General features: G+C 46.7%; 1 protein-coding gene and 1 non-coding gene across 6 annotated transcripts in view; both read left to right on the top strand.

Annotated features, from left to right (window-relative positions):
• Positions 1–24044, top strand: part of LOC144720637 (scavenger receptor cysteine-rich domain-containing protein DMBT1-like) — an 81496-nt gene that overhangs the window by 30392 nt on the left and 27060 nt on the right. Inside the window, exons 28-29 of one of the 5 annotated variants that reach the window (XM_078597541.1) lie at positions 772–974; positions 8036–9130. The exons of the other annotated variants lie outside the window; for them this stretch is intronic. Of the exons in view, the coding sequence (XP_078453667.1) occupies positions 772–936 (165 nt within the window). The 3' untranslated portion in view covers positions 937–974; positions 8036–9130. Of the gene's footprint in view, positions 1–771; positions 975–8035; positions 9131–24044 lie in introns of those variants that run through there. 5 annotated transcript variants of the gene reach the window in all.
• TRNAA-CGC (transfer RNA alanine (anticodon CGC)) lies at positions 14113–14184 on the top strand. Its single transcript has one exon. It is a non-coding gene; the product is annotated as a tRNA-Ala (tRNA).

Raw genomic sequence — 24044 nt, 5'->3', positions numbered from 1 at the left:
TGTGTTGTAATTGTGTTTGTAATTCTACACGCTTTGAGATATCGGCATTTTATAACGATTGTTATTTTTTTGAAGTGCTGAAAGGATGGTTCGTTAATCAAAAGTTAACTTTACGGTTTGTAAACATTCTGTATGTAGTATTCACTTATTTAAATCAGTGCACGCCTTTACAATATCACACTACTTGTCGCAGCATCTCATTATGGCTCCTAGCAAAAATATGCTTTATTTTGATAAAATATGCATACATATATAAAGGTCTAATGTGATAGATCTAAAACGCATTTAACATTTATTTTGGAAACGCATTTACTTTGGATGGTCAGATGATGCTGCTCATCATTAATGTATTTTGCCATTATTTCCCTTCTTGGCACAAAGAGCCCAACTGCTATGTAATATTGCATGCAGTGTAATACTGCATAGAGTTAAACTTCTCTCATTCATGTCGTAGAATTTCCCACTACTGCTGGATGACTTATCTTGTCTGTGCAGAAAAATGCACATAGTAGGAAGAACACAGCACATCAGCGTGACTTATCTATGGATAAATGAACAATATAGATTTAATTTCCCACCACCTCCTGGTGACTCATTTGCAAAGTTACACAGATGTATATATGTTGAACTTATTTCACACCGTGCTAATCGGGGGTGCAATTAGCAAATATAATTTCTCACATATCGTGCTTGTCCACGGATAATGGGAGTTGTGAGTGATAGGGCCATGGATAAGAGGAGTGTCACAGTATTTCTTTTTTGTCATGGCAGGGCAACAAAGGAGGGGCAGTCTCCTGCTTGAACACTGATGGGCGGTTGTACGTGGTGGGGCTTGCCAGCTGGGGCCGGCAGTGCTCCCAGCCAGGCACTCCAGGAGTGTTCACCTTTATCTCCAAGTACAGCACCTGGATTAGCCAGCAGCAGCGGCAGGTGTAGAACAAACATTGGTGGAATCCACCTGCAGTACTGCACATGTAAGTATGTGCTCTAATAATAATGATTCATAATTTAAACTTGTGTTGCGGTGCAATTTACGACTCGGAGGCAGGTTCCGTTAGGGGCTCACGCCAAGTTTATTAAGAGCTTACGCCGAACCATAATCACCCTAGCCTATAACTCCCCAGGGGAAAGGGTACTGTGATCCCTACAACCCCGGCTAACTCGGCTCTCCTCCCTGCCCCGGGCCGGGACTACCCCAACCTCGGCCGGTCGGGCGGAGTAGCCTCCCCTAGCCTCGTGTGAGGATCACCTACCCCGAGTCCCCACTCCTACCCCCGACGAACCCCGGTTACATCCTGGGTCCCCCTTTAAATACCCCCCCCCCCCCCCCCCCGGGGGCATGATGTCACCATCCCCCAAGGTCCGCCTGACGTTACGTTCTGCGACGCCACTCTCTCGGATGGCGAGCGTGACATAATGTCACCCACTACTCCTCTACATTACCCCCCCCCACCCCCCCGTGAAAAAAAACAGCTGACCCGGCTGCAATCATCATGAGAGCGGGGACATGCGTGTGCCCACTAGAAACCCACAACATTAGGGCAGCACGGCACATGATAAAGTCAGGACAGGGCACCCCCCGGACCATGGAAAGAGGCCACGAGGGTTGGGAATGGAGAAGCCGGCCCGCCCCCGGCCGTCAGTGGATACACATGCCCCTCGAGCGTGTGTGAGCCGCCGGCCCGCCACCCCGTGCTTCCCCGGCCGTCGGAACTGGCGGCGTGCCGGCAGGAAGCGGGCGCGCCGCTGGCACATCCGCCGGTGTAGGCGCCCCTGGCGGCGCCGTCGGTGGGGGCACCGGCGATGCATCCACGGGCAGGCCATCGTCGGAACAGGCGGATCGCCCGCCGGACCCAGGTCCGTTGCCGGCACCCCCCCCCCCGTGCGGCCCGACGCTGCCGGCTTCACCTGCGGGGGCTCTGCAGGCGCACACACGGGCAGGGCATCGCGCTCGTCATCAGAACCCACTAAGCCCGGCTTGTCATACGCATCAATCGGCGGCCGCTTCAGAAGTGGGGATGAATCCGGGAGGCCCGGAGGTACAACCCGCTTGAGCTTAGACGGGTGAACGATCCACCGGCGGTGAAACAACCTAATACGCACACACTGTGGCCGACGAACCTCCACCACCTCGATGGGACCCTGGCAAGGGCGATGCAACTTTGGGGACGTGCCAACAGGTACTTGGGGGCAGTGCAGCCAGTCCAACTGGCCCCTTTCCCACGGAAGGCCAGCAGCCTGGTGTTTTAGCTGCCTGCCGGCTGGTCGAATTCGCCTTGCGCAGCCGATCGAGCGCAACCCTCATGGACGCAGGGACAGGCGAGCCCTTCCTGGAAAGCCCCAGGTCCAACTGGACATGCATCGGAGTCTCGGGTTCCCTCCCGTACATGAGATAAATCGGGGAGAACCTCATCGAGGCATGAGGAGCCAACCTGTACGCGGCCAGCACCCCAGGATGAACAGGTCCCAGTCCCATTGGGACGTGCTCACGTGATGGCACAGCATAGAAGTGAGCGTACGGTTCAGTCGCTCTACCATCCCGTCGGACTGCGGGTGATAGGGCGAGGTAAGGACCTTATTCATCCCAAGGAGGTCTGTGACCTCCTTGGGACGAAGACAGGAGGTCACAGACCTCCTTGAGCAAACGGGAAGAGAAATTCCGCCCCTGATCCGTCAAGAGCTGTTCTGGCGCCCCCTTATCGAAAACATACCCCTGAACGAACGCCTCGGTGATGGACGAGGCCGAATGGTCCACCAGAGGCCACGCCATAGGCCAACGTGTGAGGTACTCCACCCCCACCAAGAGGTACCTGTGGCCCCGTTTGGATGCAGGGAATGGCCCCATAATGTCGAGTGTCACAAGCTCATTCACATGAGAAACCCGGATGGACTGCAGCGGGGCCTGATTTTGACCCACTGGGAACTTCTTCCGCGCACAGTCATGGCATCCTTTCAAAATAAGGGCCACATCATCCTCCACTCCCGGCCAATAGTAGTCCCATTTAAGGGTCAACAAGGTCTTATGGTAGCCGAGGTGCATAAGCTTCTCGTGAATGGCCCTGGTCAACTTACCTCGCAAGCCAATGGGCACAACCACACAATGGCGTTCCAACTGGGCATCCCAACGCATGAGGAGGTCGTCATGTACAGCGATCACCGGGGCGGCCGACGGAGCGGAACTCCGGGCCTTTGAGCCCACCCGGCGTCGCAGCCTCAGCAGAGAGGAATCCGCCATCTGCAACCTGGACCATACCTCCCGGGGGAGTCCCAGGCTGAAATCAATAGGCAATGCCACACCTGGAGGGGGTGACCATACAAATACGGCTGGTAGAGCTGGACAAAAAAAACAATAGCCAGCAGCTCCTCCTGGTCACGCAATACCGCTGCTCAGTGAGAGACAGTACGTGGCTGCCGTAGGCCACCACCCTTTCAACCCCGTCGATCACCTGGGCGAGAATAGCCGCAATGCCCGTGTCACTGGTATTGGTGTCGAGGAGGAACGGCCTAGAGAAATCTGGGTACCCCAAAGGCGGCGCACACGCCAAGGCCCTACGAAGCGCCCCGAAAGCCGCTTCCTCCTCCGTCCCCCAGCGAAATTTCTGACCCTTGGCGGAGAGAGCGTGCAGTGGCTTCGCAATAGTCGCAAAATCGCGGACGAAGGGGGGATAATATGACGCAAAGCCAACAAAACTACGCACCTCAGCGACAGATGTGGGAGTCAGCCACGTCCGAACACAAGCAGTCTTTTCCGGATCCATGGCCACACCTGACGCACTCACAATGTGTCCCAAATACTTCACCGATGGCTGCAACAAATTACACTTCTGGGGTTTGAACTTCAAGCCCGCGGCACGTACCTTGGCGAACACTGCCTCCAGACGAAGCAAGTGCTCGTCAAATGTGCGACAGAAAACAATCACGTCGTCCAAGTAGATTAGACAAGATTCCCACTACAGTCCCGCCAAGACCATCTCCATGAGATGCTGGAAGGTGGCCGGGGCCGAATGAAGACCCATAGGAAGCCGGGTGTGCGGAACGCGGTCTTAGGTCTAGAGGCCTCGTCAAGTGGCAACTGCCAGAAGCCCAAAAGCAAATCTAGGGTCGAAAAGAACCACGCACCCGAGAGAGCGTCGAGGGAATCATCCATGCGAGGCAATAGATATGCAGTAGCCACTGAGATCTTGTTCAATTTACGGAAGTCGACGCAGAAACGGAGACTCCCATCCCGTTTCTTGACCAACACAAAGGGGGCACCCCATGGGCTGCCAACATCTCATCAACCGCGGAGGGGACATGATCCTTTTCCGCTGGGGTAAAGTGGTGTGAATTTAGCCGAATAGGGGCCGAATCGCGCATATCTATGTTATGTTCCAGGAGAGTGGTATGTCCTAGTTCGAATTTACTCTGGCTAAACACATCGGTGAACCTGACGATGAGATCGCGGAGCCGCTGGCGCTCCTTGGAGGACAACGAGACATTCTCGTTGCACAACGCATCGATCCCCGATGCGTCGGTCCTCCCTTTGGGCAGCACGCCTGCCACAACCCCTTTCGGCGGCCTAGCGCCATCGGCCGGAGGACCTGGGATGGCGTGCGCTAATACTGCACCCACTGGAACAACGACCGGCGAGGGCCCCAAATTCAGGACCTGTAAAAAGGGGTCCCGGCTTGCCGACACGGCCGTCAAGGTGCCCAGCAACCCGTCGGACCTAGAGAAATAATTGGAGGGAGACAGGAGGATACCTGTCCCCGGGGACTCCAATTTCAATGGACTGTGCAGCCTGAGGGGTACAAGACCTGAGACCCGGGTGGAACGGTGACAGACATCGTGGTCAGGGCCCGCACACACGCGGTGAAGGATGGCAACCCAGAGGGGGGTTGCAGAAAATGCAACCGCCTTCCCGACGGCATCTCCACGCACCCCTGGTCGACCAGGATCCGCACGGGCATCCTGGCCAAAAAATCTTTCCCTAGAATGCACGGCACCGCTAAGGTCTTTGAGACCAGAATGGGCCCCACTAATTCAATTTCGCCAAGTGTGATGGAAGCGACGACGTGACCCACAATACCCAGGCTGCCGCCGTTCGCGGCCACACAAAACCCACGAACCGGACACAGCGGGCCGACGCTGCGTGGCAGCAGCCGATAAATGGTCTCCGAAACCATGGTGGCAGATCTGTATCCACAAGGATCCGCACGTCCACCCCCTGCACGCGTCCCGCAATGGCCGAGGACCCCGCAGCGGCAGCCACAATGCGATGTGTGAGGGCCCTCCACTGGTGCGTCCATCTGGGCCACCCAACCGCCATGCCCGACCACGCAGCCCACGAGCCCGACCCCTTCGAGATGACCCCCTGAGGATGAACCCTAACTCCGCTAAGTGCGTGAGGTGAAGGGAGTGGCCGCGCGATTGATGCGTCGCGACTCACCTGTGGGCGCCAAGGCCCCGCCGTCGGAGACCCGGTGGCAGAAGGGGAGGCCCGTACGAAGGCCCCGAGGGCGTAATTACAGCCCCGCTCGAAGTGGCCCTGCTGGCCACACCGGAATCAGGTGACCTGCCCCATGACTTGCGGACGAGGAGGTCCCGCCCGCCACTGCCTCTCCGGCTGGCGAGCAGCGGCACCCCTCCCACGGCGGTCGAAGATGGCCACAGCTGCGAAGGTGCCCCCACCCTGGGTTGCGACCCCCGCCGCCGGCGCCGCCGGTAGCGGGACGCTCGCGCATGCCGCCACCACGGCCGGGCATCGCAGAGCGAGGTGAAACTGCATGTTGTGCACCACAGCCAGCGAAGTTATCTTGGCCTCCTCCGGGATGGACAACACGATGCCAAGCTCAGCCATGAGGGCCAACAACCTGTCGAGGGCCAGGGAGTCCAAGCCCTTTCCCTCCAGGTCGGGGTAGGTGGCCTGAGCCAGCGCCAGGAGCGCACACCTGAAGGCCAAGAGCGACTCCCCCTCCTCCCGCCGGCGCGTGGAAAATTTGAAGCGTGCCCTCGATGACGGCTCAAATACAGCAGTCATCTGCTGACAAGCCGCCTGGAGCATTGCCCTGTCAGCTGGCAGGATGCTCCGGTATGCCTGGAACGCACGCGCGTCTAGGCAGGTTGGCAGAGCCCGCAGCACCTCCTACATTGGCCAACCCACTGACTTGTAGGTGACCTCAAAACGGCCCTGGAAGTCAAGCCAGTCGCCCCCCTTCACGGTGAACGGCGCGACAGGGGGCAGCCGGTGCAGCTGCGGCCCTCACGTCAACCCACCCGGCCGCCACTCACCTCAAGACCCGCCCGACGCCGTCCCCACAGCAGCAGCGACGTCGGACCGCCGGGTCGCCTCTGGCCCCGCGTCCAGCTGGGAAGCCGCGGCGAGTTGCGGAGCCGTGGTCGCGTACGCGGCACGAACCGCAGTCACGGTGCGCCGCGCAGCCGCGCTCATACCGGCGGCGCCGGAGGGCGAAGCGGCGCTCATGGGCGCGGCCATGACAGCGGACATGGCGGCCAACTCCGGCGTCGCACGCAACATGGCCGCCGGGTTGTGCGCGGCACGCAAAATGGCGGCCGGTTGCGGCGTCGCTTCCAAAATGGCGCCCAATTCCCATGTCGCGCCCGCCGATGAGCTGGCGCGAACCCTGGATTGGCTGGGAGACGAACCGGCAGGAACTCCGCGCAGTCCGTCGAACCCCGTGGCCGGTGTGGGTACGCGACTCCCCACCTCGGCCATGGTGATAACGAGCTGGCCCAGCGTGTGCTGGAGCATCTCCAGCTGCCCCGCGATAGCCCCCCACGCGTCTGGCGACGGTGCGGCAGCTTCGTCTCTTGCCGGATCGTGACATAGTGGCGAGGGACGAAGCCACACCTGACACCAGTTTTTGCGGCGCAATGTACGACTCCGAGGCAGGTTCCGTTAGGGGCTCACGCCAAATTTATTAAGGGCTTACACCGAATCAAAACCACCCTAGCCTATAACTCCACAGGGGAAAGGGTACTGTGATCCCTACAACCCCGGCTAACTCGGCTCTCCTCCCTGCCCCGGGCCGGGACTACCCCAACCTCGGGCGGTCGGGCAGAGTAGCCTCTCCTAGCCTCGTGTGAGGATCACCTACCCCGAGTCCCCACTCCTACCCCCGACGAATCCCGATTACATCCCGGGTCACCCTTTAAATACCCCCCCCCCCGGGGGCATGACGTCACCATCCCCCAAGGTCCGCCTGACGTCACGTTCTGCGACGCCACTCTCTCCGAGGGCGAGTGTGACGTGATGTCACACACTACTCCTCTACACTTGTAATGCACTGCACAGTATTCACTCGCTCTCGAAGAGAGAACGACTCCTGAGGCAAGAGGAACCACAGACGAGCGGGAAAGCATCCAGGTGGTGAGCCGGTGCCAAATTACCCCCCCCTACCCCCCCAGCTCTGTGGTCATCTATGTATTGAGATGTTATTGTCAGTTCGTAAGGGTTTATATGCGGGAGGAAACTCACCTCCATACTGCTGGTATACAGACATGCACCATCGCTGCACCCAATTGCACTTTGCACTGTGAGAGCTGACCAAATGGATTGTAGCTGGCATAGCATATTATCAATTAATTACTTCTGAGAAATGAATGGAATAGTGGTGGACATTATCCGTTGTTGTTGGTGATGGTGAATGCGTGCTATGTCATGGCCATGGAAATGCCATAATTTAAACACAAAGAGTCTGCAATTTGTTTGATCTATTATGTTCACCACTATATGTTATGTAGGTGTAAGTGTCTGAACTAGTTTTTAAAGATCACTCGATAAACCGCATGATATTTTTGCTAATGATTGCCAGTCAATACGTGAAAAATTTTCATAAGTAGACTGTAAATTGCCTGATGCTGTCTTGTCCCTGAAAAAGCCGTTACTAATGTCAACAAAAAGTCGATTATGTATGTATTAACTTGTGCGTGTTAAGAAAAGGTTGATCGCAGTAGATCAGAGATCATAGCCTGCATATATTGTTGTTTCTTGATGAGGACTTTTCTCTAATTTTGTTTTGTGTTGTTCCTGTAGTCATTTTCCGTCGCTTGGGGTTGTGGATCAAGTACTCGGACAGCAAACGGAATAGCAAAGAATGTGCACTCACCACTCCCTATTACAACGTACCCCTCTACAACATTGCTTATTGCAATCACGCCCTTGTTGTGCTGCACACCTCAAACTCGTTTTAGTAAGGCGTCATGTCTAAATGTTAACGATTGACAGACTAACCAACTATAACTGGTCGAAGGTTAAAAACAATAAACGAATGCATGATCAACCAAAATACTGAAAACGTGCAATGTCAAAGTGTGCATTAAGTATATATAATGCTGCTTGTAGACTAGTTGTTTGTTAAGATATGTTTGACACATAATCGACATTTGCATCCTTGTTTTCGCACGATATGCTTGATTATCTAAGAATTATCTGTCATTGTCAAAACCCATTTATCTACTACCCAATTTACAAATTCCTCATCAGTGCTGTGACGGATGTAAATTCTGTAACTAAATGCAGATAATGCCATCCAATTTAAAATAACTCAGTCACTCAAATGTCACCTTACATTGCGTCGTATTACATTGTATAATACAATTAACTTTGAATACATGTAAGTAGCCATTCGACATATAATGGGCACCACGAAATTATCTACATAAAATTATATTATCCACTCAGTGCAGCATATTCTCACAGTAAATAATTCTACATCAGACATGATCCACTTCACTGCTACTCCATTCTAGTCTTTTGATGAGGCAATATATAGCATTGCCATATGCAATTATTACTTAGATTTACGTAAATGTAGCATGTAATCCTAATTAACCCAATTTAAACCTTAAAATAATCTTGAAGTACTATATTTCACTAACTTCCTTATGCAATTCGTTTTTGTGAGGAAGTAAAGGCATCTTAAATCATGTCAAGCATGGTATATTTTGTTCTCGTGTGATTTCACAATGAATATATTCTGTCGTTTAGTGCATCCACTGAATCTGAAACGTATATGTTTACTATGATTTTACGATGATTATTGGTGAGGGAATAAAATAATATATTAGTTTTTAATAATAATTACATAATTCAGTGTATTATGAATATAGAATAAAGCAATACAAAACATTGGTGTGTGTCTTCGCGTCTCCATGGAGCAAAATAAGGAAAATAATAATGGAAAAGTGAAATAGTTGTTAAATATTTAAATTCACCAAGTGTCGCATTCACCAACTTCTCTTGTAAGCACCACAACAACAGTTCCCATTAGCCACTAAGTGGCGTTGTCATTACCATGGTGTTTGTGCCAGGCGATATGCACCTTGAGGCCATGTGAAAAGTATTAACGGCTCACTGGCAAGAGGCTATGAGACAGACGCAGGCTTTATGCGTTAACTGAGATGACCGGCATTTGCAACAACCCCACACTCGCCACTGCTGGCTTGCTATGATGTCACCACCAGACACGGCAAATTTCTGCGAGTATTTTATTCACATAGATATAATTTCACCTATAGAATAAAAATGTATGTTTTATGCATTAAATATCATTTGAATACCGATTAGAAATGCTATGACAATAACACAATTAAAAACAGAAGCTTTAAGGTATTTAAAAAATGTAAAACGTGTAAATGCAATTGCTATAGGCTGCAAAAATATAAATATATTAGTATTAACACTCAAACTAAATATTGCAGAAATTTAAAAAAAAATACTTTAATAGAGCAACACTGTTATAAGTTACAATGTAAGTTAAATAATATGTTTAATATATGAAAAGTGTAATCAAACATACCTAAATGCGATAAACATTTGCAACTTAGGATGGTATTAAAAGAACGTGACACCAAGTGAGCCGCGGTGTATTTTGAAATACGACCCTGAACATCTGATTTACATTTTGGTTAAGTGCTCTGTTTTGTTGAAGCAAATGTAGAAACATAGAATGATCCAGCAGACTTGAATGGTCGCATACCAACATACGTAACCTCCACTGTAGTTATATGAATTTGATTGTGTTTCAGGCACATTATTTTTGTATACTGGTAGGAACCTCCTGGTTACACCAGCCCATCGGGGATTATTGTGTCCGTCCGTCGTGCAGGGAGGGGCTGGGTGGGGAGAGAGGAGCTTGGTGGGGAGGGTAGGGTGGGGAGGGGCCGGAAGGGGAAGGTGGAGAAGGGCTGGGTGGGGAGGGTGGGGCTGGGTGGGGGGTGGGAGGGGTGGGGCTCAGTGGGGAGGGGCTGGTCACCCCGTGGTGCCCTTATAAAACTCAACGTTTAACCTACTCACTCCGGCTCTTGCTCGCCCTCACAGTCGGGCATATTTGCGGAATACACCACGCCGCCGTTGACCCTGGCCATTGACCGAGCAACCCAACGTTCCTACCAGCTCCCTCCGCAGGAATGTGTTATATCAGCACATCTTTCAAATTGGCACTATATTTCGTCTGATTTGTGATAGATTTATTGGGCTAGACCAGGGGTCCCCCCAACGCCCGGGTCGCAGACCGGTTACCTTTTAGGAATCGGGCCTCAGCAGGAGGTGAGCGGTGGGCGAGCGAGCGAAGCTTCATCATCTGTATTGACAGCCGCTCCCCATCGCTCGCATTGTCGTCTGAGCTCCGCCTCCTGTCAGATCACCGTCGACATTAGATTCTCATAGGAGCGCGAACCCTACTGTGTAAACTGCGCATGCGAGGGATCTCGGTTTCGTCTGATTTATGATAGATTTCTTGGGTTAGGCCACTTAATTGTCTGACAAAATTCGTGCTGTTAAGAAGCCCCCACCACCTGACACAGCCAAACAAATTGTCACGTTGTCTACTCGCATCTAACTTGCAAATGATTATTGTTTTGGCTCACCGGTGAGTTCAAAGGAAATTACTCACAACCAATTTTAGCAATTTGATATAACGCTTTGTTTGAAAATATATCACAATTTAAAACTTTTTAATTACCAGGTAGGCTCACTGAACTATAAGCTCTTTTTCAGAAGCGACCTGGCCACAAATGGTAGCTCAACGAAGTGGCTTACACGTGGAAAGTCATAACAGTCAAATACAGTTCTCTAAACGCATCATCAGGACAACATCCAGATATTCAGAGTAGCAATCCATATAAACTCAAGAATGTTTTGACTTTCTTGGTTGTGGTAAACATCATTATGTGGCCTTACACAAATAAAAAATATTATCGTAATATTATATGGTTCTTTCGATAAAGTCACGTAGATAGAAAAAAATAATCATACATTTATTATTTTTTATTCACTTTATTTTCATGTTTATTATTTTATTGTTATTTTTTTCTTATAAGCTGGGTTAGAGGAAGAGAGTGCTTAAATATACGCTGCCAAGCTTGGTGGTGTTCATTCGGGCGCTGTCTTTCCGACAGCCCTGTTCTTCACCTGAGGACGGCTGCTTGCGTTGTGGCCGAAACGTCGTGAGAATTTTATTTTATTATGTTTTATTTTTATTATTTTATTATTTCACTTCTACGTGACTTTACCGAAAGAAACAAGAAGATGAATCCCTGCAGTCACGAAAGCTTTAAATCGAAATTTAACTCGCTGAGAGTTGCCGCGTGTGGATCAAAACAGTGTTCGACAAACACGTTCCTTCGGAGAGAGCAGGTAGGAACTTGGTTGGACAGCGCATTCGTGCGATCCGTGTCACCTGGCGCAAGCTGCGTGGGGCGGCGCGTCACGTGGTGCTGAGCCCGCCCGAAGCGCTCTAGGAAATACAAATCGAGGGCGTGGCTATGCACGACAGACATACAGACAAAACACGTTCCTTCTGAGTGGGCAGTAGGCCTCGGCAAGGTAAGGTAAAAGTTAAAACGTAAAAACAACGAGCCGACCTTTACCCTACCTTTTACCTTACCACAATACAATCACTCTACCCTACCTTTTACCCTTTAGCAGGTAAGGTAAAAGGTAAAAAGCAACGAGCCTACCTTTACCCTACCTTTTACCCTTACCCCATACAAATTACCCCATTACAGGGTAATTACTGGGGTACTACTACACATGTAAAAGGTTTATAACGGTAAATGCTAGGTAGAGCGCTTTATACATATAAAATACTCTCGATGTTTCCAATTTTATACGCTGTTGTTGTCGTTGTTGTCATTGTTATATCCTCAAATTTTGTAACTCAATTTTTACCCACTTCCTAATGTGGTATCGACTGCAAACTTGGTATACTTATGTCGTACTAATGACAATATATTCTATCATAAAAATATATTTGTAAACATTCTTTTTTATATGTTATGTTTCGGCTTGGGTCTAATTGTCCACGCTCAACTGACGTTGGCTGTAATTGGCCACGGCCCCTTACGTTATGGCAAGCCTCGGGGCCACTTCCTGGAGTCGTGGAGTTTTCCCATTACTAGTACATTTCATTAAAGCGTGTTTTTTTTAAAAGTCTAAAAAAATATTACTTATTAAATGGAGGCCACGGACTGTGCCACGGAGCTTTTAGCGGTAAACAAGGTACCGTATTTACTGGGTAATATTTCGCGCTACCTTTACCCTACCGGGTAATTCTTCCGAGCGACCTTTACCCTACCCTTTACCTTACCCCTTGGCATGTCGACACCTTTACCCTTTACCTTTACCCTTTTACCCGGTAAAAAGGGTAAATTACCTTACCTTGCCGAGGCCTAGTGGGCAGGTAGGAACTTGGCTGGACAGCGCATTCGTGCATGACAGAAAGCTCGCGGTCACGTGATGCACTTCAACCAATCCCGGAACGTACATGTTTGGGAGGGGCTATGCACGACAGACAAATAATCACTGGTGGGCAGTGTGGAACTGTTGTTCCTACTTGTATAATTCAACTCGTTGAGTTATCCTTCAGCGATGAGGACTCCAGACTGATTTTGGTCTCAACCACTCCGTTCGACCACCACTCGGCAGGTCATAACATTTTCTCTCGGCTTCCTCCACGCACTGCTCGAATTTGGAAGTCCATCCTACAGTATCAAGTCTAATAATACAGATAGGAACAATATGTTCCACACTGCCCACCAGGGATTTTTTGTCTGTCTGTCTGTCTGTCTGTCGTGCATAAATATAATATAAACAGCTCTTTGATTGGTGGAGACCTTCTGCCGGGTTCGGAGAGGGGACGTGCCTAAGGGAGGAGGGTCAGCGGAGGGGCCTAAGGAAGGTGGGAGTCAGGAGAGGGGCCTGAGGGGGGGGGGGGGGTCAGAGGAGGGGCCTAAGGGAGGGGGGTCAGGGGAGGGACCTAAGGATATGGGGGGGTGGTCAGGGTAGGTGCCTAAGGGAAGGGGGGTCAGGGGAGGGGCCGAATGATATGGGGGGGGGGGTGGTCAGGGGAGGGGCCTAAGGATATGGGGGGGTGGTCAGGGGAGGGGCCTAAGAGAGGGGGGTCAGTGGAGGGGCCTGAGGGAGGGGGGGGAGGGGCCTAAGGGAAGGGGAGTGGGGGGAGGGGCCTAAGGGAGGGGGGGGTAAGGGTAGGGGCCGATAGTTAAGGGGGTTGGCTACCTACCTGGCTGCCAGCGTGGTGGGGATGTAGCTCAGTGAGAGAGCACATGCTTTGCATGTGTGAGGGCCCGGGTTCATTCCCCGGTATCTCCATATTGGAAGCTTTTATTTATTTATGTTTCCAACAGAGGTTGATTTCCAAAATTAATTGGCTGTGTCCATGTCCCTGTAATCGGGGTACACGTGAACTCTCGTAAATATTACCCGATATGAACGATACCTTCAGATGAATTTGTCTTGATTTCCGGAACTTGCTGTTTGTATAACTACCGATGCACACAGTGATCAAATGGTTTACTTAAACATTTGGAGATGAAAACAAGTGCTTAGAAGTATCCAAAACACTTTTTTATTTCCGAATAAAAAATTTCCAAGAATAAATAAATTGGGAAAGCATTATAGTATCCATCCACATGTATTCTTGTTATTTATTTTTGTTTCAAATAAATACATTTTGCTTGGACTCTGTGCAAACACGATATGTACAGGGCCCAGGGCCAATAGCAGAGTGAGTGGGGTGACAAGGGAGAGGAAGAAGCTGATGACGAAGTACCCCGGATTGAGGTGGAACTGCGCCCAGGTAGAACCAGAATGGGGATGTAGCTCAGTGGCAGAGCGCACGCTTCGCATGTGTGAGGCCCTGGGTTCAATCCCCGGCATCTCTACTAGGTGATATTTTATTTAATGTTAACACAAAAAGGCCCCTTCTGATTGGAACCACGTTGACAACATTGCTTCTGATGACTCGCTGTCAGCCAAATGCAAAGCTAACTTGATCTCTAAATTCAATCTCCTATCAAATAACAAACCAGAGCCACACATCACAAAGCTGGATGTCAACAAGACTGTTATTAATCAGAGTAACATCCCAATTTCTGACCATCTGAAAACGGTATTGGCCAAAGGACTAAATTTCGCTGTCACCCCTAAACATATACCAGTAAAGGATGTGATTTCTCAGGTTGATGTAGCCCTCAGAGGTATAGGACACATCCATGCGGATGTAGCAAGAGCTGAAATAGCCACTATTCTTAAGAACGCTAAGAAACCCACTAGCAACATTAGCAAAAACGAACGCTCTGAACTCGCGAACCTAAAAAAGAGAGATGACATAGTCATCCTCTCAGCCGACAAGGGCAATGCTACGGTCATCATGGATAAAGGCTCATACAACAACAAAATCCTGGATCTACTCAATGATGGGAGTTACTCCAAAATTAAAAACGATCCTACTAATAGTCTAACGACAAAAACCAACAAGATCAGTGGCGGATCAAGCCCTACCGTTCAAGACATCCTCAAGCATTGGGCAAAGTGTCATCTGTACTCAAGAGTACAATAAGATCCTCATTTGACCCACAGCTATAGAAACACCAGTATAGCAAATCTGGGACTACAAGCCTTTCTGAACTCATGCAGAGACACTCCTGTGGGCCCAGAAGGACGTCGGTGGTTGGTAAACAAACGCTTTTCTGCAATGACCCTGACAAGGAACTTATTGGATACAGGAATTGCCTGGCAATGACCTGTGCATAAACAAGTTTGAACAACACACAGCAGGTGCAACGGTTTCTATGACATATCGAAACTTAAAGTCACCCTAGTTGAATGAGGTGAAGTCTAATCCTGTTCATCACGTAGTTGACAACTGCTCAATATACACTTATACAAGAGTTATGCATGCTATTCATCAAGCAACTCCTGATGCCATTGAATGGATTAAACACAACTCCTTTTGCCGCAAAAATGCATAGGGGCTGTTTGACCATGCTTCACCATGCAAATGTGCTACATAGTTGGCTCATATTTAGCACGGTTGCGAACGTAGTTCAACGGAAGTTCAACACACACATAGTATGTTAAGATGTAAATGGCCAGAGCACTACACATCCTTTAGGTTACCATTTAATGCATCCAATTAAATGTTTGGCTCTTTGACACTTGTGGCCCCATAGTTTAGGATTATAGTCCCCTTTTTCAGAACTAATATGGCATGCGAGCTTAAGCAGAGTGTACAGAGGGATGTTTTAAAGTAAGAATGCCAGTTTTGTAAGGTTGGCTCTTGTCCAAGAACCCTTTTGTTCTTTCCTTGTAGATGTTTAATGCTAATTGGAGTGTGGAGTCGTGCAAGGACTGAAGCGATGTACCTTACCTATAGCCCATTTGTAATAAATGCCCTTATACTGGGATATGTGCCCTCAAATAAAGGGAATAATCTGTTTGTGAACGCTGATTTGGTTGAGTGTTTGCTCTGTAAATTGTCAAATTTGGACCACGTTCATTCAGATGGTGTATCAACTTCTCGCTAGACTGGTGGAAAAGTTTCAGTTTCAGTTTTTTCATTTATTTGGTATAGCCCTGTGAGCCATTCGGCTCTTGAATCGGGTGCAACTGCAACAAACGAAAAACAAAAACATGAACAAGAAAACATTTTAAAGTGTAAGTATTATTGTACAACTCCCATGACAGATGCTCTTATACCACAACCCCCATCTCAAGTTGTCTCTGATCGCAAGCCATGGTGTCTGCTATGGTGAAAGAGAGCAGGAGTGATACTTATTACTGAATCTAAAGTCTGCTGGATTTGACTGTAAAATTTCACCTTTTGCTCATTGTTCTTGTATAATATAGATATATTTGTAATTCACTGTTTGATATGTCTTGTAACATGGTGATTTACAAATTTGACTTGGTGCCACACCACTCGGTGTTGGTTTGGTTGAGCATGATATCCAGGAGTGGTTCACACATTCTTGGTCCTTACCGGTTGGTCTAAAGTACGATCCAAGATTGTAAAATGAAAGTCGCCTTGCTGTGAGAGTGAAGTGCAACCTGACCCTGAAATGACCACTGTCCAGGATGTACAAGTTTAATTCCTGGCTATGGCTAACATCCGTGGCAGGTAATATTGGTCCTGGGTCCATATGACCAATACAACATGGGGATAAACTCATCCGGTAGTGGACTGACAATGGGCTGTAAGTTTACACTTTCTGTTAATAAGTTTATAGACTTGGCATATACATTTGCAGTACAAGTCAAATGGTTGGCTACATTGTGAAAAGGAATTTAACACGATTTGGCCTGGAAACGGAGCTTTATTGTGCCATGGAAAGTGTGCCTCACATTTAGTGCTGATAGCTGATTTGGATGTTTGGATGCACACATTTGAGTATTTTTTTTTCAATGTACTCAGGAAGATGTGTGGTCCGTGTTGGAATGTGCCTTTGCAAAATGTTCACAATCTAGCTCAACATATCTGCCTTTAAGTCTCAAGACAACATGCCTCGCTGCAAATGTTAGTGACTTGTCCCTGATCTCATTTTTTAATATTTTATTTTACCCCAGGTATATTTAAATTGTGATCTAGGTGTCATGTCACGTAGAGGAGGTTGCCATTCAGAACTATGCAGTGAATCAAAGTGTCAGGTCTTGCAAATATTAGTTTTTTATTACATTGATTAGTACTTGTTTACTTAGTCTTCTTCACTCCCTGTGGAGCATAAGGCTGCAACAAGCCCACGTCATGCCAGATGGTCTTTAGCAGCTTTCTCTGCTTCACCCCAAGACAGCCGAATGGTCTTTAGTTGGTTTTGAATGATGCATCGCCAGGTGGTCTTCGGCCTACCCCGTGGTCCCATGATGTAGTTGTATTTACAAATGAAATATCAGGAAATGTTTACAATGTGTGGTGCATTATTTTGCATTCATTTGTATTGTTTGAGTGGGTTTGGGGAATTTGTTTCTTGTTTATATGCTGCCATCAAACATTCGGCAACATCACTGTATTCAAGAGGACAGAGGTAGTCCTCTACTTACGATGGAGATGCGTTACGACGACCCCATCGTAAGTCAAACATATCGTAAGTCGAAGATGGCCTAGCCTACCCAGGAGTCTTAAAGAATGGTGATAATTTAGCAAAACAGAGCAATTTACAGTACCGTACTGTATAGACTATGCACTGTATGTATTTATTAATTACAATACTGTATTTCACAGTAAAATGTAAAGTAAAAAAAACAAGGTAAATTCTTAGACTACCTATATGAACTGCAATTTAATATAAAGTTTTTTCAGGAAACAATCCTATCTGCTATAAAAACTTTTAACATGCATTGAACGTATCGTATCGTGGTAACCTTAAAATGAAATCGCTAAAGCTACGTATCATACATGCATTGACCGTATCGTAACGTATCATATTGTACTGTACTCGCCAAGATGCTGTCCGTCGTCTGCATACTTGAACGATGTTAGGTTGTTGATGACAATTTTGTCGTATCGCTATCGCCATCATAAGATCGAAATATCGTAAGTCCGACCATCGTAACTCGGTGACTACCTGTGCAATTATAAGGACGGTATGGGGCCTAGTGGCCGTAAATAATGATTGCAGTGATGAGGACAGGCAGGGTCAAGTGAGGTAACTGGGTGAGGAGTCGACACGGGGATAGAGATAGAACCCCCGGGGTGTTATATTGAGGCAAAGGAGAGAGTTCGGGGAAAGGGGCGAGGCAGAGTCGAGGGGAAATAAAAGGCAGCGCGGAACGGGGCTGCTGTTGGGATGAGGGGGTCCGGACCGTCGTTGCTGTCATCACGGGGGATCGCCCTCATCGTCTTGGAAGGCTGGGAAGGAAGTTATATTTCTTCGCAGTGGCTACTACATCGACGGCTCCTAGATAGTAGTCGAGACAGCTATATAGTGAGCATCGTGTAGCAGCTACATAGAGTCAACCTGCGTCCACCTGAAAACATTTCATCGAGTCGGGTGGACTGTAATATATAATAAATATATACATAACTTAAAGCAAGACAGCGTCTCTGAGTGCTACATTACACAATTATAAATATACTAGGAGATCAAACATGTGACTACCGAGCCAGCTCCGATTCACACGGTTGGTTACGTATATGGTGTGAAAGAAGTTCAACATACGTACAGCTGAATTTCTGCAAACCTTTCTGGACGTATGCAGGGACACTCCTGTGAGCCAAGAAGTACGTCTGTGATCTGTGAGCAAATGCTGGTTGACCTGAAATGGCACACGGACAAGAAGCTCGTCGAAGATCGGATGCAGGAATTGCCCGGTTTCAGCCTGCGCAGAAGGGAATGGGCTGCGCATCATTGAGTTTGAACAACACCGGGGCGGCTAATTCCTCAACATATCTAAAGTGACAGTCACCCCCAGTTTGAATGAGGTGAAGTGCAATCTCGTTCATCACATAACTGACAACGGCACTTCCATGGGTCAGTCATACGGGTTGTTTTACCATGCTTCACCACGCTGGTGAATGCAAGTTGGTTCAACGGAAGCCCAGGTCTAAATATCACTGATCAATGAAGATAGCCATGGTTGGGAATCGAGCTTATGTGGCCAGACTCCGAGTGCAAGTGTCACATGATTTCATTGTCCTATTAATTTATTGTAGACCTGTATTATTAATCAACTCTAATACCCCAGATTCATAATTCTGGCTGGCGGTGAAACTCATTGGTTGATGATTAGCCAACTGTCACAGTCGGAGGGCATGTTATAGCCAAACCTGCAACAAAACTCCATGAATCTAATCTATCACGGCAATTTTATTAGACCCCTCAAAACACTGCATAACATAGACTATAATTCATATGATGCTATACAGCATGCTAGCTACTGCGCCACCATTCCACTCAATGCCGACATATTTACTCAATTTAATATTACGAAACCGCCTATGTTTGCTATTTAAGATTTTGATTAAATGTGCTTGTGGATCACTGCCATTCAACATAATAAAAACGCAAAGTCTATACCTTAAAATTACATGCAATGTATGTGATGTAAGGGAATACTATTTTTGAACGAACGAGACCTTCCATTATTGTACAAAAGGCGTGTGTCCATATAAACTTTTAAATACAAAAAATAATTTTGCTTGGATGGCATAGATTGTGAAACCCTGACCACGGCCATTCAGAGGGGTAACAGTCCCGAATACAATTGACAACGTAGTCACCAAACAAAACGCACTTTGTAGAACTTAAATGTTAGTAATAACTTACAGAATCATTGCAACTCCATTCTGAGTCGCAATGTCTTCTTGCTCTGCTTGCCAGGCTTTCACCCATCATGACTCCCAACTGGCTCCTGAACAATTCGGATTTTTAACTGGCCGTAGCTGCTACGAACAGGTTGTTGCTCTTACATTTCACATAGCATGAGCAGAAAACTGGTACAACAACGATTGACCTCTCTGCTGCCCATGATACTCTTTACCGTCATGGCCTGCTGTTGAAGTTGGCCAAATTCATCAGACACCGTTTAACTGTACACCTAATCGACGTGATGCTCCATCAAGGTTCAATATCAGCACCGGAACCTTTTAGCATAAAATATCAATTACCTGCCATGTACATCATCTTGCAAGTTCATATATGCAGATGACATAGCCGTTGCTACACAAGGCACACACCTAGAACGTTGTCAATCTAACAGCTGATATAATTTTATTGGAGGCTTCCGTCACTGGAGACTTCGACCAAATCTTTCCAAAATCACCACAAGCACTTTCCATTTGAATAATTATGCAGCAGACGCCATCCTTGATGAGTCCGTCTGTGGTATCCTAGTGTGATTTTACCTCTTGCCAAGATATCTAGGGGATATCTTGGACAGAAGGCTGACCTTCCAGCCCCACATAAAATATTTACGTGAAAAAACAAATTGCCCTGCTATAAAAACCTACAGGAATGACCTGGGGTACCTTAGCTGATGTCTCAAATTGCCAGCCTGTGCTGGAATCTCGTTCACAAAACTTATAGATGCACAATTCAATTAAGAAATGCGTTATTAGCCATAACACTGAAACCGAGACCAATCTGCGAACATTCTGCCACCAAATATCCACGTAGACATTCAAACTGCAAGGGAGTTTACACGTTATTTTTCCCAACGACAACCAACTACCCATCAACCAAGACGTCAATAATGTACCTCGCCACCAAATCAAGTCCCGATCCTTCTTTTCAGATCACACTGTCACCATCCTTGAATCTCATCCATATCCAGAATAACACTAACAGAGTGGAATAATGCAGATGTCCAGAATAAACACTTCATTCTAAGACCCAAACATCACACCTTCTGACTTTAGAACGTTCTCCAGTTCGCCTTTAATGTCGCTAAAATTTGTGCGTACGAGTAAAATAGCAGTGCTCGGCAAACTGGAAAACGTAAGAGCTACCCGGGATGAGGTGATGCAACGTTTCTGTGTGCAAAGCTCCCAGTGCGACACAGGGCCGTATTATCCAATAGGCACAGTAGGCACTGTGTCTAGGGCCTACGAAAACTAAAGAGCTGACGAAAAAAATGTGACTGTTTTTTTGTTTGTATGATAAAAAATGTAAACAAGATTTTTTCTTAGCAATGATAGGCACAGTGTATATACAAACAGGCAGAGCCATGTCAATAGTTTATTTTTTATATAGGGTGAGAGAAATTAACAACGGAGATTAATTTTTCGAGATTTTGTTATTGCATAACTATGTTATTGTTGTCTTGGCCAGTAGTAGCTAGATTTTCACAAAACTTCAACATTATCAAAATCAGTTGAGTGACCTTGTTGGCACGCGTGTTCTGCTACTGCTGACGGTTGCATTTGGGAGAATTTAATATTTCTCTGATGTTCTTTTAGTCTCGTGCTGATCATTCGTCCTGTTTGCCCAACATAACATTTACCACACGTGCAGTTAATCCTGTACACACATTCTGTTGATAACTTCGGTAATACATCTTTTGTACCAGATATAAATTCTGTATTTTATGAACCGTGCCAAATCTGACTCAGATGTTTTGTTTTTCCAAACATCTGGCTAGTTTATCAGTTACTCCCGCAATGTACGGTATTTTGATCGTTTTAATTACTTGGGTAGTTTCAATGATCTTGCTAGTTGAACAAAAACCTCCATTATGGATATTGGTCGCGAAAGCCTACGTGTTAAACATCTTAAAATGGTGTCTTTCGCACAATCTCATTCTCATTAGAAAGTAGTGCGAGTGAAGACAAGCGTTGTCTTCTGTTTGATCGGAGACAGTCACACGGGTAGTATAATCTGTAGATAGTTATTATTGAAGGCCTACGAAACAGAGGTGACTAGGGCCTATAAGAACATTAATCTGGCCCTGGTGCGGCGTCAGAGTCACGGCTCTGTTGTGCTGCAGATTCCCGAGGACTTTACAAGCGGCTATTTTTTTGTGTGCACCGCTACAGCTGCGGTAGCAAACGAGACTCGCTCAATAAAAACACGTTCCTTCGGAGTGGGCAGGTAGGAACTTGGTTGGACAGCGCATTCGTGCACGACAGACAAATATGCACGACAGACAAACAAATAATTCCCGGTTGGGCAGTGTGGAACCTATTTCGATTTAAAGCTTTCGTGACTGCAGGGATTCATCTTCCTGGTTCTTTCGGTAAAGTCACGTAGAAGGAAAATAATAAAATAATAAAAATAAAACATAATAAAATAATTCTCACTATTATTTTATTATGTTTTATTTTTATTATTTTCCTTCTACGTGACTTTACCGAAAGAACCAAGAAGAGTGTGGAACCTGTTGTTCCTACCTGTAAAACAATTCAAAAGCAGCCCGCTGACATTCCTCAGATACTTGGTGTAAACTATCATCCACGTCAGAACATCAACAGGACCGATGCGCACATCTGCTTCCCGAATGGAAAATTTAAGACAAACCACAGTGTGATTGTGGCCATGTAACAAAGGCCATGCGCCATGTAGTACTGTCGTCGGCGCTCCTTCAATGGAGGAGGAAAAGGAAAACTACACGAACTCCATTCTGAAGTGCTCTTGTGACTTGCTGGCCTTGAAATTTGCACGTTAACAATTTGTTACCACTTTCGTGACTGCAGGGATTCATATTCTTGGTTATTTCGGTAAAGTCACGTAGAAGGGAAATAATAAAATAATATAAATATAAAACAATACAAATTATCACGACGTTTCGACTGCAACACAAGCAATCATCATCAGGTGTGCTGTGGATTTGATATTTATATTATTTTATTATTTCCCTTTTACGTGACTTTACCGAAGGAACCAAGAATATGTTTTACCAGTTACGGCCCACTGAGATATATATATATTTCAGAAGCGCCACAAATGAGAGCTCAACGAGGTGGCTTATCATGTGGAAACTTAAAACGGCCAAATACTCTAAACACATGTGTCTAAATGTGGAGGGAAAACCCAGAGGACCCGGAGAAAAATCCACGCGACCACGGGGAGAACATGCAAACTCCAAATAGCCAGGCGTCAGTCGGGATTTAATCTACGACCTCCTGTATACCAGGCGAGGCAGTTAATATCTCGCCACAGTGGCGCTCCAGATGAACATATTGCCATACACAAGAATAGAACAGAAATGTATTCTTGCAATAGTGGTCGGATAATAATGTTTACTAATAAACAAAATACAAAGCTTGCACTGTTAAAGATAATCCTTCATGATGTGTCATGTACTCATGTCGACCAATACATAAATGTTGTACAGCTTGTAGGTGGTTTGCCTGACATACAATCTTCCAGTTTCAGGATACTGTTTACTACTCGACTTGCATGTTTAAATGTAATTGAATCAAGTAAGAAATTAGACACTACCTTATTTCTCAACTTAGGAAACTTGATATACTGGGAGATGTACTTGAAACAACATGGGTATTGCTATGAAATTGAAAGCTATTTAAACGAAAAGATAAAACGATGCCTTAATAATATTATTATCAACATTATTGTTAGTAATTAGCAGCCCCTGATCAAGCCACTGCTGGATAAAGGCTTCCCCATGCGTTGAAATGTCTGTATAGGTAATACAGTAGGTAGGCTGAAGAGTAATGTTTTTAGTACTTATGGCTAATGCCACCTCAATTTACACTCAGTGTGTTCAAAAAATGTTGTAAGATATCTTTACATATTATAATAATATTTTCAGTCCTGTATATCCACAGCTGGATGACAGCATCCCATCCATATGCATCATGAGGGTTGAAAATTGTTTTTTTTAAACCAATTATCATATTTTTTACTGGCAAATGAGGTTTCAATGGTGTAAATCATGAGGGTTGTTTACAGGTTGGTGAAAGGAAGGGGAGGCCCAGGATCTGTTCAGATATCACTTACCGCTTATGTTAACCATGGCTGGGAATTTCACTTATGTCCCAGAGTTCATAGCGTATTGAAATTACTGCACCGCCTCCCCACTCCAAATTTCTTTAGGTAACCAGAAACCTAAAGGGTCAATTTGCATGGCCAGTCAACTCTTTTCAAAGTATACAAAACTAAACACAACAATACTGGTTGTGAAAGATTCTGTTCGCAGAGGAAGTTAATTATTTTGTAATTCTACGTGTTTTATTTAAATGCAGGTTTTGTTTGCACAATACAGTTTTTCACTTCCTAAAACATAGTGTTCAACTGAATGCTGAATATTACTAGGCAACACATTTCCAAGGAGGAAATATAAAGTGTTC

This window comes from Lampetra planeri, chromosome 9 (genome assembly GCF_965212315.1).
Source record: "Lampetra planeri chromosome 9, kcLamPlan1.2.h2, whole genome shotgun sequence".
Taxonomy (NCBI): Eukaryota; Metazoa; Chordata; class Hyperoartia; order Petromyzontiformes; family Petromyzontidae; genus Lampetra; species Lampetra planeri.
Note: the sequence above shows the minus strand (reverse complement) of the source record. Positions and strands in the feature narration are given on the sequence as shown.